The sequence below is a fragment of the Echeneis naucrates genome, chromosome 6, assembly GCF_900963305.1.
Source record: "Echeneis naucrates chromosome 6, fEcheNa1.1, whole genome shotgun sequence".
Lineage (NCBI taxonomy): Eukaryota > Metazoa > Chordata > Actinopteri > Carangiformes > Echeneidae > Echeneis > Echeneis naucrates.
The window spans coordinates 13,364,549-13,380,661 of NC_042516.1; the positions used below are offsets into that span (position 1 = coordinate 13,364,549).

The 16,113-nt window shown below is 39.3% G+C and overlaps 5 protein-coding genes across 10 annotated transcripts; 3 read left to right on the forward strand and 2 right to left on the reverse strand.

Annotated features, from left to right (window-relative positions):
* Window positions 1–38: 38 nt before the first annotated feature.
* psenen (presenilin enhancer, gamma-secretase subunit) lies at window positions 39–1,502 on the forward strand. The gene is made up of 4 exons (XM_029504942.1): window positions 39–136; window positions 500–578; window positions 857–961; window positions 1,170–1,502. The coding sequence occupies exons 2-4, from the start codon at window positions 518–520 to the stop codon at window positions 1,307–1,309; spliced, it is 306 nt and encodes a 101-aa protein (XP_029360802.1). The 5' UTR covers window positions 39–136; window positions 500–517; the 3' UTR covers window positions 1,310–1,502.
* Window positions 1,503–2,491: 989 nt separating this feature from the next.
* Window positions 2,492–4,462, forward strand: hspb6 (heat shock protein, alpha-crystallin-related, b6). Of its 2 annotated transcripts, none has more exons than XM_029504486.1 (4): window positions 2,492–2,717; window positions 2,805–2,962; window positions 3,681–3,803; window positions 3,912–4,462. In XM_029504486.1, the coding sequence occupies exons 2-4, from the start codon at window positions 2,807–2,809 to the stop codon at window positions 4,062–4,064; spliced, it is 432 nt and encodes a 143-aa protein (XP_029360346.1). In that variant the 5' UTR covers window positions 2,492–2,717; window positions 2,805–2,806; the 3' UTR covers window positions 4,065–4,462. The 2 variants fall into 2 exon arrangements, with proteins under 2 accessions (XP_029360346.1, XP_029360345.1); XM_029504485.1 differs by having other exon boundaries at window positions 2,522–2,717; window positions 3,909–4,462.
* Window positions 4,463–4,507: 45 nt separating this feature from the next.
* Window positions 4,508–9,321, reverse strand: proser3 (proline and serine rich 3). 4 transcript variants are annotated; one of them, XM_029504484.1, is made up of 13 exons: window positions 8,997–9,321; window positions 8,817–8,880; window positions 8,445–8,719; window positions 8,087–8,238; window positions 7,878–7,969; window positions 7,229–7,323; window positions 7,001–7,134; window positions 6,614–6,849; window positions 6,038–6,522; window positions 5,770–5,962; window positions 5,197–5,365; window positions 4,775–4,856; window positions 4,508–4,585 (listed from the first exon to the last, which is right to left on the reverse strand). In XM_029504484.1, exons 1-13 carry the CDS (start codon window positions 9,005–9,007, stop codon window positions 4,534–4,536), a joined length of 2,040 nt encoding a protein of 679 aa, XP_029360344.1. In that variant the 5' UTR covers window positions 9,008–9,321; the 3' UTR covers window positions 4,508–4,533. The 4 variants fall into 4 exon arrangements, with proteins under 4 accessions (XP_029360344.1, XP_029360343.1, XP_029360342.1 ...); XM_029504483.1 differs by having other exon boundaries at window positions 7,241–7,323; window positions 8,817–8,925; XM_029504482.1 differs by having other exon boundaries at window positions 6,623–6,849; window positions 8,817–8,925.
* A 165-nt stretch (window positions 9,322–9,486) lies between these two features.
* On the forward strand, window positions 9,487–14,352 carry lin37 (lin-37 DREAM MuvB core complex component). Of its 2 annotated transcripts, none has more exons than XM_029504269.1 (9): window positions 9,487–9,927; window positions 10,132–10,207; window positions 10,284–10,334; window positions 10,469–10,504; window positions 10,720–10,805; window positions 10,947–11,107; window positions 11,865–11,996; window positions 12,142–12,215; window positions 12,481–14,352. In XM_029504269.1, exons 1-9 carry the CDS (start codon window positions 9,894–9,896, stop codon window positions 12,566–12,568), a joined length of 738 nt encoding a protein of 245 aa, XP_029360129.1. In that variant the 5' UTR covers window positions 9,487–9,893; the 3' UTR covers window positions 12,569–14,352. The 2 variants fall into 2 exon arrangements, with proteins under 2 accessions (XP_029360129.1, XP_029360130.1); XM_029504270.1 differs by having other exon boundaries at window positions 10,469–10,498.
* Window positions 13,945–16,074, reverse strand: LOC115044918 (chemokine-like receptor 1). Its single transcript, XM_029504268.1, has 2 exons — window positions 15,860–16,074; window positions 13,945–15,450 (listed from the first exon to the last, which is right to left on the reverse strand). The coding sequence occupies exons 1-2, from the start codon at window positions 15,867–15,869 to the stop codon at window positions 14,399–14,401; spliced, it is 1,062 nt and encodes a 353-aa protein (XP_029360128.1). The 5' UTR covers window positions 15,870–16,074; the 3' UTR covers window positions 13,945–14,398.
* Between the last annotated feature and the right edge of the window lie 39 nt (window positions 16,075–16,113).

The window sequence follows — 16,113 nt, forward strand, 5'->3', positions numbered from 1 at the left end:
AGTGAGCGCACGTTAGAGCGTGCTCGCCACAAACACAACAAAGAGGCAGCAGGGAAGAAGAACGACAGAAGTAGGAAGTATAGTTGGGTTGTTGTTTCCATTTATTGAATCGACTACGACGTTTTAGAAACACCAGGTAAATATTCACTGTAATGTACAGCATTCATATCCTATAGAACTATTATAAAGCCTCATTGTTGAGGATATTTGGAGCAGTTTAGTTAGAGGTGCGGTAATTATTTGACGTCGAAACAACCTAATGTTTCCCAGCCTAACGAGATGCTAACGTTAGCCTAAGTTGGATTTCTAGTCACCTGACCAGGCAAACAAGGCCAAGGAAGCACAAGAGGGATCCCATATCTGACACAGGGGGTTTAAAGTGTGGTCTCGGGCCAGTAGTAGGCCACCATCATTATTACATTTTTGCAGAAACGTTTGATACATTTGGTTTCCTCTCTCCTGTATTTGCACTGAAACTGTCTTTTTCTGTCTTTATCAGTACCCAGACGCAGTGACGATGAACCTCGAGCGACTGCCAAACGAGGAGAAGCTCAGCCTGTGCAGGAAGTACTATTTAGGTGAGAGCCATTTAAAATTACAGTATAAACGCCCATGTTTTTCCTTCATAACTTTGCTCTACCGCCTCTCCTTCGATTAATAATGTCAGAGTACATCCAGTTTTCATGAACACCTTCCTCTATAAATGATATATGTGTATTAAAGTGGTTTGGTGCAACGAAGTATAAGTGGAATTATAGTAGCTAGGAGCCTTTAGTACAAAAGGTGATCAATGTAGATTGGATTTGTGTGGATATTCATTCAGTAATATTGGTATTGATGCCTCTTATTTTCTCAGGTGGCTTTGCCTTTTTGCCTTTCCTCTGGCTGGTCAACGTAGTATGGTTTTTTAAAGAAGCCTTTCTTAAACCAGCCTACACTGAGCAACTCCTGATTAAAACTTGTAAGTGTCATCTATTCCTAAATGTAAAACAATCCAAGAACATTCTTCCCCACATTAACATATTCTACTGTTAAATTTTTTTTATATACAACGCTAATTGTACTTAAAAAAAAAAATGAACACTCCTATTTACAAGAGTTGCAGTCTTAAAGAATGCTTCAGCAAAGTCAATATGATATCATGTGATCATTGCTTTGATGTCTTACAGATGTCAAACGGTCTGCATTAGGGCTACTTCTCTGGGTGGCTGTACTTACCACCTGGAATATCATCTTCCAGCATTTTAGAGCACAGTGGGGAGAGGTGGGAGATAACCTCTCATTCACCATTCCACTTGGCATCCCTTGAGATTTCTGACTTCTTTTACTTTCAGTATTTGTTGCTGGGCTTTCAAATTGTTTATTGTAAATTTTTGTGTGAATTTGCACCCAAAACTACCTTTCCTTGTGTATTCATGATTAATAAAAAAAAAAAAAATCACTGTATTTCCAATGTCTGTGCAAAATGTCATTGTTATGTTTGAATGTCATTACTTTAATTATATATTACTCTAGATCCTATGAATGTGTATGGCTATATTGCTTGATGACTTGTTAGGGGGTGTTTTTTTTAATACAGTGTATATACTCCTATTATTTTTGCATTATTACAGACATCCTTAAGTCTGTCCCATTCATCAGCGCCTGTTTTGAAATCCAATAACTTAATCCCTACAAATGTTCCAACTTCCCTTTCATCCTATATGAGTCATAGCATAATCAGTGCCATTTTTAGTCACCTCAGTCGAAGCCCAAGTGACAGGTTCTGCATTACTAACAGGGAGAGCATGTCCCCCCTGAATGTTCTGGTGTGTTGTGCCAAGAACAAGACTTTTTAGGACACTCCTTATCACAATTCAGGTAGTAACTTAATAAGACTAATATGGGCAGAAAATTCAACAATCTTTTCATGCACTTTTTTTTTTTTTTCAAAAGTGTGAAGTAATTTCTATTTTATGTAGAGTGAAGTAGCAGCAACTACATACATTTATATACTATAAATACAATTTTGTGCGCTTTCATTCAGTGGTATGGCTATACCAATACATTTGATTTGGTTTGATTAGTGTCCTCATGATACAGTAGCGGGGCCCATTGATTTTGATGCTGAGGACAGTGAATCATTTCCCAGTGAGTTATGGCCCCATGCTTTCAGAGGACTGGATGATGTAAACAGTCCTCATTGAGAGAATGAGTGATGATGGGAAAGCGCCTCATCGGCGGCACACGTGCTTTGGCATGTGTTTGGCGGGCCTGCTGTCACTGTCTGTCTCTGTCTGGCACCGTCTTTTCAACTTATTTTTGGATTACCTTCCTTAACAACCGGCATTAAGCATATAGTGGCCATCGGGTCTGATAACAGGGTATAAACGCCACGTTGGTAATGGCTGATGAACACGGTAATTGCCAATGAGCCGACAACAGCTGCTCAGCTGGTCGAACAATACACACATATCCCACATGGCACCGACTCAACACCCTGTCCATCAGTCCAGATAAATAAACAAAACAAGGCGCCCCGGTCCACTCTGAGTTCCCAGCTCATTATGTAACTCCAGTATAAAACACAGTCCATAACAGGGAGCTGCGCCAGGCAGCCGGAGGGAGAGCAGCTCGGAGCCAGACAGATCACTGTTTCACTCTCTGGACTTCACACAACCAGACATCACAGTCCCTTCACTGCTGCACACCAACATCATCAGGAAAGCTAACAGGAGGTAAGTGCTGTATGCCTTGTAGTTCGACAACTTGGAGCTTCCGTTGCAGTTCAGTCAACACTTGTTTTGTGGTTTTCTACTGATCAGAAATGGACTTCATCCTGCCACCCACCCTGCCAGCCGATGGGATCCCATGGGAGAAGGTTTTACCACCTCTGATTCCTCGGCTGAATGGGACTTATGGACAGTACAATTGGTCCCCGAAATTACTGATGCCAGATACTGATAATGGCAGCCCTGCAGAGGTGGGTCCTTTTAAATAAAATTTTATTTTAGCATTTAAGTGAAGTCAGTCATTTGCATTCATTTCGTCACAGTGGAACTGCATGATAGCAAATCCCAAAATCCCGTCTTTCTCCTTAGATGTAAATTTCTAAATGGATTTTGTACTGACTCAGGACGTACTCCGTAGCATTTTCCAGAACAGTCAGGTGCATCTGGAGTCTTTCTCAGCAGACGTAGATGCAAATGAAATCTCCCAAACAAATATGAAAAAGTTTTTTTCAGTTTAACTACTGATTTCAAAGATTGTATAATAATAATCATCATCATCATCACAACTCTCAACATTGTACTTTAATACATGGAGCTGATACCATGCATACAAACATATACATAGAATAGAAAGTAAGTGGAATAAAGGGAAGGTTAAATTCTAATAGTAATTATGATAAATGGAACATAAACAATAAAATAACATTGCAAAGAGTACGAAGAGGTGGGAATTAAAGAAATAAAAAGAGGATATCAAGCCTATAAAGCTTTTGGATGTCACTGATTCGGGTAGCCTTATCTCCAAGGCAAGGGCAGGTCAATTCAGAGTCAAGGGATCCAAATAGAAAACAGGTTCACCTCTCAGCTCAAACTGCGACATGGTGCCAAACAAGGCTTCGTATTTACTAAAGGGTGTGCATTGAGGTATTGTATTTCTGTGTAACACAGTATTTTGATTTACTTTGCTAGGTGAACTGTGATGACTCTGGATTTACAGTTCAAGTTGATGTTAAGCACTTCAACCCAGAGGACCTCATGGTTAAAGTGATAGGGGACTTTATTGAAGTTCAAGGAAAACATGAAGAAAAAAAGGTTGGTACTCAAGGTGGAACATTCCCAAATATTTTGCCGTGGTTTATTTACAACAACCATGAATAGTGTTGCCTTCTTAATTTGTATTACCCTCTGTTTTGTTAGAAGGATGGTCCTGGATTTACAACGAGGCAGTTTAACCGTCGCTACCGAATCCCAAAGGGAGTGGACACCATGGCTTTGGAGTCAGCAGTCTCTCCTGATGGCATCCTTGTCATATCTGCACCTATGCTGGAAACTGACTCCAGACCCCTGACCTAATCACATTTCGACCAGTCACTTAGATCACTCAGTCACTGAGATCACTCTACCGTGTTCACCACGTTTGACAGCAAATGTAACAGAAGCCAGAACACACAGGGATAAACAGAACTAACTTTAGACTCCTGCAGTCAGGCAAACAATAGGCATGTGCCAAAAATGCACATTTGATCTGTTCCTGGTGCTGGTCATATATTCCCAGCTCTGAGATTTGAATATACTGTTTCAAGGTACCAAGGTACCACCACCTTTGTAAATACTCTGCTTCCACGCATAATGCTTCTTTTTGTAAAATGCAATGTATTGTGATGGTGAATGTGATAAATGATGCACATAGACATATTTTTGAAAATTTTAATGTGGAAATATTTCTTCAAAAAAAAAAAAACAAAAACAAATAAACTTTATTTCTTTTATTAAAATAAAAATAATAATAAAAATCACTGCATCAAGTGCTTTTTGACAACATTCAAGTAACTTGTTGCTCATCCAAAGATTCATTCAGGATAGCGTTCACTTCTCTAAGAAGAAAGAAAGAAAGAAAGAAAGATATAATATTTTTCTTGAATTTGGGATGATATATTTAGATGATTCTGATTGGAATGTAAAGCTTTTTATATGATAGATCATTACACATCAAGGAACAACATATATTTATATAAATCATGGCAATAACTAAAATCAACTAGAGAATTTGACTTATAATTTACCTGATCTGCTCCTTTACCCATTTTCTCTGTTTTCGGAGGACTTGTAACAAAGGGTCATTTTCAAACTCCTTTTCATCTGAGTCTGAAATGGGGGAAAAATATTCTGTTGAAGGTAATGATCAGCTAAGGGGAGCGATAATGATGATGGAGTTTTAAGAATTAACACAGAACCAAGACTACAGGTTTTTGGTTTAGTCTTGAAATCCTCAAAAACAGCTTCTGTTCTGACTACCGCACAAGCTGAAATGGAACATTCATTCCACATACAAGCAGTATGCACAACCAAAATAAAGAAAGTTCGAGGGCTTTTGACTTTAAGGGGTTTGGAATGATTAGAATGGAAGCTACTTATAGCTCAGAATATATTCTCCACAACAAACTACAGGTTAAAAGGTTTATGTCCTTTGCTGCCATGAGCTCACCTTCAGCCTGTTGCAGCAGCTGTGAAATGACCTCAGCAGAGTTCTGGGGATTACATACAGGAACTCTGGAATGTCGAGGAGCGGTGTCATCAGCAGGAGGAGAAACTGAGACTGGGGACCTTGGAGCAGGTGATGAATCCAACGTAGGGAACAATACCTCTGAAACTATCTGTCAAGGTACAATGAGAGCACCATAGCAGTTAATGCAAAATAAAACTGGAATAATTACATTAACATCAGATGAAAAATGTGGTGTGCTGAGTGATGGCGGAAACATTAAACAGCTATGATAAATGTAGTATATGTTATTCTATCATGGTTACAAATTAACATGTGTATCTTAAAATATTTGATATCTCATATATAGTCCATTTCCTAAAGACAACATAGAACAAGATTTTTTCCAAAACAACTATAACATTCTTAGATTTGATAATCGCCTCATGTAAGCATGAATATCAAATGTGGAATGAATTCGATTTCCTGTTTGAAGGCTCCGGTATTAGTCAAACTACAAAAAAAAAACAAAAACAAAACAAAACCTGTTGAAGTTAAAACTTGGTGCATGCTGACCTGTCGTGAAGCACTGTGGATCGGAGAAGGTGGTGGTGCACGATCACTTGGACAGCTCTCTGTGGAAAACCCCTGGCTTCCCTGCTGTTGTTGTTGTTCATCCAATGACATGACCTTTTTGGGAAGTCTTTGATGTGAGGAGCTCCTCTTTGTACAGCTTTGGTCATCACTGTGTTGCTTGCCCACAGTGTATCTGCAAAAAAAATCTATAATAAGCACTCTGCCATTTTGAATTTTGTACAATGTATATGTAATTTTAGTATTTCACCTTCTTGATTTCTTGTGTTTTCTGATGGAATTCGCTGTCTTCTTCTCACTGTTCTCTGACTCCTTTGTCTGAGCTTTTTCTTTCTTGTTAATTTCAGCCTTTGTGGAATGAAGAGGCCACTTTTCTTCTTCAGCTCTTGATGATGCACACTCTGGAGTTGATATAGGTTCTCTAGTAGCTTCATCAGTAGCAATATCTGCTGAGTTACCATCAGCTTTGGGGTGGACTTTATCTAACTTTTGTGAAATCTTTTGCTGTGCAGAAACATGAGTTGACTGGATGGGACAGGGCAGGATATCACAAAGTAAATGCATATGGGCTGGAACATGGGCAATACTTAGGGGTTGAGAGACAGGAGAGGGATGTGGACCTGAGACTGGGGCATGTGGTCTGTGGCCGTCTTTGACTTCTGGCTGGGGTGCAATGATAGTGTGTGGATGAGTGTTTAGTTGTGTACATTCAGGAGGGTAATTACTCTGATGTTGCTATGGAGGATACAAAAAGAGGACATTAAAGTTAAAACATGCATTTAAAGTAAATGTTAAACTGATTGGAATAAATGACATGAACTGCAACCTTATAAACCTGTCCACCAGCTGAAGAGTGGTTCAAACTAGGTGCTTTCCAGCTAAAGGCAGTAGACTGAAGACTAGAGTGCTTCAAAGACTGTGACCTCTCTCTGGCCTGCTCCATTTTTCTCCTTAAACGCCACTGGAACAAGATGTCCTCTTCTGGACGTGTGGTGGGCCCCATAGAAGGAAGGGCAGATTTTTGGGAGGACACAGCTTGAAGTGTCACCAAGCTGGGGTTTGCTGAAAACAGGAAGCACAACACAAAAAGAAAAAGAAAACTGTGTGTGTGTGTGTGTATATATATATTATAAGTTACATTAAAAACAGCACTGTGCATGTTTCAATGAAACATGAAGAAGATCCTGTATTTTACTCTACACTGTTGTCTTACCTGTAGTAGATTTTATTAAATTAGGAATCAACGGTGGTCGCACTGGCTCATCTCTGCTGACTGATGAGGAGAAATCTGAGCACCCCAGGCCCTCTGAGGTGACAGGGATAGACTCTTCACTCAGGGTGCCTTCACTGTAAAAAAAAATGTAATAAAAAAAAAAAAAAAAAAAAATTGAATGGTACTTAAAGTTAGAGGAATTAATTATTCATTATTAATCTTACTCACTGGTCATCATACCCTCTCAGCAAAAGTCTACTGGCCCTCTCCTGAAGATGTAGTACCTCTGTGTCAAATTCACCATAGTAGCTGTCCGACAAAATCTGAGAAAGACAACAGGCAGGACTCTCAGTGTACCAAACTTCTTTTAATACTAAAAGAACCCAAACACTATATAAATGAATACAACTCATTTATAGCATTTGAGTAAAAAAAAGTCAAATCTAATCAGTCAATTAGGTGACATTATATCGCTAACAAATATATTAATGTTCTTTTAACTTTATGAGAGTCATATATTTGACAGGCTGAGGCTATTTCACAGGCCTAGCAAGCCATAAATGTATCAAACAAGGTTGCATAAGAGATGGCTTCCCAGGTATTTAGTAAACACAGTGGTTTCCAATTGGACATGTTGTGTGGTGTTGAAATGCAAATATTTATATGCACACTTAGTTGGAATAAGTTGTCTCCTCAGCAGACAAACTTGGCATTAAAAAAGGACATGGATCACCAAGCAAAGCACTCTATCCGAACAGTATATGCAAAGAATAAAAACAGGATCAACTTTTGCTTTTTTACATGGGGGTACTCTGTTTGGTAGAGAAAGACAATACAATAAAAAGGCTATATTCTGACTAATTCCAAAGACACTCACACTAGGAGATCTCCTGCATGGGGGAGGGGATGTGTCCCATCGACACTGTCCAGCTGGACTGAAACTGGCAGGCACATGGTCGTCTGTCAGATCTGTTAAGAGGAAAAGATTCCACAGTAGGATTTCACTAGAATGTTTCCATCTCCTTCTGGTAGTATGGAACTCAACTTAATAAATCCTTCCTAGGGGATTGATAAGTGGAATAATACCTGTATCAGATGTTTTATTTGGTGTTGAACTTGGGGCGAAAGATGAAGGTGACATCCACCAAAAAGACAGCTGCTCCTCTCCAGTGTCAGAAACTATCTGCTGGCGCAATTCTCGACTCTGTGGTCGGCCATGGCGAAAACGTTCTATGTATCTGAAAGGCCAAAAGGTCATTGTTTGCTACAAGTGGTAGATGCCGCAAAAGAACAGCTCGTCTGTTTCCTTTCTCTTCCAGCGACATCATTACAGACTTACTTCCTGCAACTTTTCAATATGAAAATGTTACAGTTCTATTGACGAGGATAGAATAGTGTACAAGCACAACTTTCAGGGTCTTTGCTCTCTGAAATTGCAACATACTTTGCCAGCACCGAGTCCTGCTGAACTCGATGCTCAGGGGAAACTGTGGATTTCCCTGCTCCTGCAGACTGTGTGGGCGTCCTTAAGTCTGATGATGTTGCAGCACCGGTGGGAGAAGATTCACAGTCGCTGGTTGGCCAGGACTCAAGAAAAACTGGTTGTTCGTCTGAGGTGGCAGGACAATGACCAAGTTTGTCAGGTGGCTGCTGACTCTCTCGGCTTCGAGAGTGTAATTGTGAGCTGGATTGTGGCTTTGAACGTAGTGGACTCAAAGTCTACAATAGAACAAAAGAAAAGTGCTAAATATGAGGAAAGTTTCACTTAAGCCAAATGTGTCTTGTATAGGTGGGTGTGTGTTACTTTTAAACATACGGTGTTTTTCTTTCTCTTTGACAGGATCTGGTTGCTAGTGGGATGGTAGTGTGTCTTTCCCACTCTGGATGTTGATTGGAAAGGATTTTGTCTTGTAAATAAGGAATCACTGTAATAACAATAGATTAGAAACAGCAGCTACGGTTTAAGATACTTTAAGATGGGGTCTTTAGATCTTACCTGGACTTCATGACAGCTCTTGACAACAGCAAACAGGACAGGAAGCACAGCAGGGGTAGCCTTAGTGTTCATGTCTCATTTTAACTAGCCCTCTCACTCTGTATTGTAGCTGGATTGGTTTCCTGTAATAGACTACTGTCGCCACTTCAGCCTTAGGAGTGGATTTGTTGATTTTGCATGCCCACGAAAGAAATTTACCTTGGAATCACAGTAGATTTGTGGATATATCAAACTGCTACAGCGATTAAAGATCTTATATTTATAACTTTCGTCTGTGTGCCAAAGATGGTCCGTTTTCATCGCTTACACCAGACGAAAGCGTCCCTGTTTACAACGAACATTATTTACTCTGAGACCTCCAGCCAATAGGCACCCAGTTAAATATGATTGACGTGACATTTACCCAATCATATCTAAGGTCCTCCCGGCACAGGAGCCAATCACTTCATAGGAAACCGGTAGCGCGCGGAAGAGGAAAGTCTCCGATGGCTGTCCGATCGTCAAAAATAAGCTAAGTTAGCAACGGTAATTTGAGCTAGTAAGTGCTGTGGGCCAATATAATCATAAACAGACCACTTTCCTCTGTATATTACGCGTTATCATATGAAAACCACAAGGACTGTCAGTGATCCTATCATTATAGCAGGTACATTTGGCTACATTTAAATTTGCGGTCTAATGTTGACGACATAGAATGATCGCGGCTAATGCTAGCTAGCTAGCGAATAAACGTCCCGTCTTCGTCAGACTTTGGTGTCGTTGGGCAGCGTCAGGTACGACTTTCTCTGAAGACTGGGCGTCCGGTCCGGACACCGACGGCTGGCCTTTGGCCTTCAAAGTCTTTCTCTTTTTTACGCGATCAACGAGCTGAGTATATAAGTTAAACGGAGAGACAAAATGCATCACGTCAAGATCAAGACCGAAAGGCCAGGTGAGAGACGAATATGACATTTTCACGAAAATATTCCACCATGATCGATATATTAATCACTTCGTTTCGACACAGACTAATGCATTTGGGAGTTTCGTAACGATTCAAATTTAGGATGGCAATGTCACCCACATGAAGGAATCTGACATTGTGGGTTTATTTTGTTCCTGTAACTATATACAACGTTTCTCATGGCCTCCTCAGATTTAGAGGGGACTGGTGCCCGCGGCAGATTGGATGCTGTCTTAAAGGGACTAGTTGAGAAGACTGAAAATGAAAGGTTAGATTTTTTTGATTTTATAAATTTAACATTTTTGTTGTTTTCCAGTCAACTTATATCATTGATTTTTGAACAGGGAACAAAATGAGGGCGACACTGGAAAAATATCAGCGGAATCCTTAAACAAGTATGGCTCAATAATTTAGTATTAATTTTTATCTGCAGAGTTTGTGGAATGAATGAGATAATATCTGTTAGATATTTATATAAAGATACCAAGGTCTGGTTTGATACCACTGTATTTTCCACACGTTATTTTAGGGATTTGTCTCCGTCATCGGCTGGAAAAAGGCAAGTGTATGTATTTTTCATCCTTTGCTGACAGCAGCTGAAAATTACTTGATTTTGCTGTCTTTATTTTGTCACTGTTTGGCTCCTCTCTTCTTAGTCGAGTTTTATATTTTTTACATTTATACATAAATACATTGTTTGTCTGCATGCCAAAAATGATTGCCAGAAGCAGTAACTTTTCAGGACATGCTATGAGGTCTCCATTCTTTTTTTTTCCCCAGACCTTCAGCTCGATTTCCACAGCATCGGCGGAAGAAGAGAAAAGAGATGGAAGAGGGCTTACCAGAAGGCAATCAGCAGAAACAAAGTAAGTTTGAAAATAAGTTAACAAGAAATTCTACCATTACATTTCTCTTTTTTGTCCCCTGGAAACATTTTAGCTCTCACCTCATTGTACAATGTCTTACTTTTTCTTTTTCTTGCTGTTCTGTTTTTCTCAATTTGCTAGATGCTTATATCATTAAGTTGTTTGATCGAAGTGTGGATTTGGCTCAGTTCAACACCAACACCCCTTTGTATCCCATCTGCCGTGCCTGGATGAGGAACAACCCTTCTGTTCGAGAGCCAGCTGTTTCTCCAAGTCCACCACACAACATGGTAGAAGAAGAGGTGAGGCAATACAGTTGTGTTGAGTAATTCATTCTATTCAAAATTAGCATACATCAAGCACTTTAAATGCTTAATCATTTGCACAGCATGGACGCTGCTTTGAACAGTTTTATTATTAACAATATTAATTAATTATTTTGTTGTCAGTCTAGATAGGATAGAGTCTGGGCATAGACTGAGCTTGGCATTGTACCATGGATGTGATCTCACTGAACAGTTAACAGTAAAATACAATTTTAAAAACACCACAAATATGAAAAGTTTGGAAGTTAATGGTTAAATTAGGTTTTACACATGCAAAACAATGTGTTTTAATCGTATGAAATTGGGCATGTTTTAACCCATGGTTTAATTTTGTTAAATGTAAATGAAACTGACATAAAAAATGTTTGTATGAAGTAATGTAACACTGATGGACAGGGGACCAAAAGTGCTTCTTATGAGTCATTAGCTCTACACTGGACACTCCTTATAATTTTCTGTGTTTTGAGCTCCAGAAAAAAATCCACATGCACATTTGGCTTATGGAGGTGTGTTTGTCTTGAGAGCTCAAAATCCTCACAAATGCAATTTGAACTGCACATGTGCATAAACACCACCAGTGGGGGTTGGGGTCAAGCGTTTTGATTTTGTCAGTTAGTATCATTAGTATGTTCTTTAATTTTGATTAAAGTTGTCTTTGAAATGGTTTTGTTTCGTAATTTATAATGTTTTATGTATCGTGGATGGTTGTTCCTAAGTATTGCTCTTTTCCCAGGTCACAGACATGATCAATGGTAAAGCACAAAATGTGTACAGACTCCCTCCTCCATCCACCTGCCCAGTCAGCACCTCTGGTGAACCCATCAATCTCAGGATCCCACACACTGAAAAATCTTCTCCTACCAAGGTTCAGTATATGTGCATGAGAGTTATAGAGTTTATTTTAAATGCATTGCAATATTAGATAGCAGACGTATGATTGAACAAAGTTCATCGGCTAAAAAGTTAATCAGTGAACTATAACTATTGAAAATAATTTTCTCTCTCCACAGTTAACAGATTCACTTCCTGTATCGGGTTCTCTCATATGTGATCACATGGAACGTTGGAAAAAGATACGGCAAAAGTATGTTTTCATGAAAAGATGTTTGAGAGGCAATGAAATTGATACCTTTTTTGTCACATTAACCCCTACGAGAATAATTATTAATAGAGGTTTAACAAAATAAAAGTTAATTATACTTTTGTGTTGTATGCAACAAAAAAAGTGCCAGCCTTAAAAATGTCGTTGACAAATTGAAAAAATGTCAAAATGCCAAGTTTAACATATGAAAAAGTACCAAAATTTAGCATGAGTTGAGCTGATTTTTTTTTTTCCCCCTTTTATCTAGGTGGAAGGAGTGCTCCAACAAGAACCAATTAAGATACAGTGAAAGCATCAAGGTCCTAAAGGAGATGAAGGAGCTCTATGATCGCTGACTGGCCTCCTTGAAGCTCCACCTCAAAATGGACTCAGTGCAGTTGGAAAGGAGCCATGGCGTAAGACTTGATGTCTGAATACAGCTGCCATCTGAACAATCAGACTCATAGGAAAGTATAAACCATACCTGGAGCCTTAAATAGACCATACTCCCTATGCATCATGGAATTTATTTTCTCTTTTTGAAAGATATTTAAGGTTGATGCAATTTCTTGCGTGAGAATCCTGTGAGGCTCTTTTTATTCATACAAATTCTGCATTTATGTCTGAATAAGTCACTGCTCATCAGCAATATTCTTGTTGTTCCTCAACTTTAATAAGACTGATTAAAAGCCACAGTGGTCCCTTACATGCTCACATTTGGTTCCCCTCTTTTCGACAAATAAAAGTAGTTTATCTAGGGTGGGAAATTAAGCCACATGAGTGACCCATAGGTTATGTCATAGAGTTGGTGTATTTGCAAAACTCATACTTTATATAGCTTTTTGCTTCTATACTAGTCAAATATCCAAGTCAGATGTCAAGTGGCAATAATGAATTCGTTCTCTTGTTTTCTTGAGGTTTAGTTGATGAATAGTGAAATCTACATCAGATAAACAGTGTTTAAATACTCTTATGTCCACAATATTTCATTCAGGGAGGCACCTACTGTAGATCTACGTTCCGTCTATATTAGACGACTTAATCTCCCAGTCCACTGGCAGGGAAGATATTGACACAGTTGATGTCGCTTCAGTTTTTGACAGAAATGATCATTCGTGCTGTTTGTGCTGTTCTGCACTTTTCACCTGATATAAGTACTCTCAAACTAAATCTGAAAATCGGCACTGGAGGCGAATTTCAAATTCGCACCAAGCGAAACTGCTGAAAATGATGTCAGTGTCCAAACATTTATGAACCAGACTGCATTCCATGTTTGTCCAAAAGCTCCTTGGTTGTGTGAAGTGGTATTCTGAAGCACACTGATGAAATCCATGTGTCTGCTCTTAAGCTTTGCACTGTAGTACATGCTGTCTTTGTATACAGATTTCATACCCCCAGAATAGAGACATTACTATGCTGCATACATTCTGATGTTATGCACAGGTGCTTCTGGAGTTTTGATTCGTCTTTCTTCTCCAGATTTATGTAATACATGGTGCTTTGGTTCTGTGGGCTGTAGGGACTCAGTGCTGTTGTGGCACCAGTGCATACTATATTCCCACAGTGCTGCATTGTGCGATGAGAACAACCAAATTTCTATGCTATTTCAAAACCCAAGTAGCCTGGCGTATGTGACTGTAATGTCCTGTCTAGATAAAATACCCATAGAGTGAGCAGAGTGCAGTAGTTTGTCACACAAGAGGAAGCAAACATGCCATTAATAACACTTCTTTTTAAGCTCAGTTATTCTTTATTCTCTTTGTCCCATTATCAGGAATCCATCAATGGAAAATAACTTTGTTGGTTAACAAAGAGATATAAACCAAAACATTAAAACTGCACACAAGCATAAAAGTGGTATTTTCACAAAATCTGTTTCACATCGTCATTTATCAGATGATACATATTCAAATAAGATTCTGCCTTCTTTTAAGAACATCATTTTTATATCAGAGTGAAACTGAAATTATAATAGGAGAAATAAAAATTACAAATCGGAGCGGAAGATGTCTAGCTACAAGTGAAAAGCCCTCTTAATGAAAACACTTAAACATAAAGACACTCAAATCGCTAATAGCAAATACACAAATTTTTACAGCCTGACACATCACTCTCAGTTGGTTATCTGTTTCACTTTTCAGATTTAATAAAAGATGATCTACAATTAGTACCATGGGCTGACAGTTTCACTCTGTGCTTGAGGTTTCCCTCTCATGATTCATAACCACTTTGCATTCTGAGAAGTTTAAGGACGTAGCTGTGCCTTTCCTTTCGGAAGGTGCAGCAGAATCAGACCTTCGAGAAATCCGTGAGAGGTGGGAGGACAAGGAGCGAGAGGACATGAAAGACAAGTGATCATCTGCTAAAGCAGTCTCTAGGACAGAGAAGATGGACTGCTTAAGCTTTTTCTGGAATTCATCACACATAAAAACATAGAGAATGGGGTTCAGGCAGCTGTTGATAAAGCCCAGACACAAGGATAAAGGACCTACAATATTGACAATTTGCCCTGTAGGTTTTACTAACTGTACAACATGGAAGGGAAGCCAGCAGATGAAAAAAGCGAGAATAATGGCACAAATGATTCGCTGAGATCTGCGATTGTTTGTCTTGTGCAGGCGCTTTGCACGGACAGCTATGGCCACATAAGAGATACATATTACCAGGAATGGGATGGCGAAGCCCACAACAAACCGAAACTTTTTGAGAATGTTATGGGGTGTCCCAGGCCTGTAACCACATTTAATTTTACTGTGATATTGTGTAGTCCCACGAAATGTGGCGTAAGGGGAGCTGCAGACAACAGCAGTCATCCAGATCACAGCAGTGATGATCTGAGCTTTGCGAACAGAGCGCTTGTTTTGGGCCCACACCACCACCCAGATGGACAGGCATCGGTCCAGACTTATGGCCATCAGAAGGAAGACACTAGCGAACATGTTGACAGTACTCATAAAGGTGCAGACTTTACACATTAAATTTCCAAAATTCCAGGTGTAATTCTGAGCTGCACTAATGATCATGAAAATCAGGAAGCCCGTAAAGAGGAAGTCAGCCAGGGCCAAGTTGAGAAACCAAACTGAGTTAACTGTTTTCTTCATTCTGCAGCCCGTCACATAGATCACCAAACCATTGCCCAGGGTCCCCACCAGGAAGATCACACAGTAGATGGTGGCACTGATGATAGCTATGGGTGGGATCACCTCCCCAGCTGCTTCACTTGAATTGTAGCTGCTGACTAATGGGCAAAGAAGAAATGCTGTGAACTTTTTATGTTTATTTTGGAATTCAGAGCCGATGTTGGTTTCTCAGTGATTATTTTGAAATAAGCACTAGCGGGAAACAAAACCAAACATGAATTTTATGAAAAGAATATGTAATTACAATACAATGCTTTTGCAGTTTTAATCATTGCATTTAACATTTTCTAGACAGGACTAAATCCCACTATATTACCAGACCTAATGAGGAGGTCACATAATACTTTATATACTTTGTCTATAACTTTTAATTTCTGTTGTAAGCAGAAACCATAATATACTCCTTAAATAGGTTCACACAGCTAGTGTAGAGTTGTTTAACAAGAACGCACAAAAACCCCACTACAACTTAAGAGGAAAGGAATTTCACATAAAAAAATGTCTTACTGTTCAGCATGTTTCTGCTATGATGAGAGCCTGCACAGAGACAGATGATGTCTGTCTGGAACCGCCTGTACTCTCTGACTCTGGCTATGAGCACCTCCCTCTCTAATACTGCAGCTGCCAATGAGACAATGCCTTTGCTGCTGCCAATGCAATCTAAAAGAATGAATGCATCTTAAAACTGTATTTGGGCTAAATTAGAATCGCTTCTACTCTATCAAATGCAGTCCTCTCACAGCTTCTTACTTTGCTCTCAT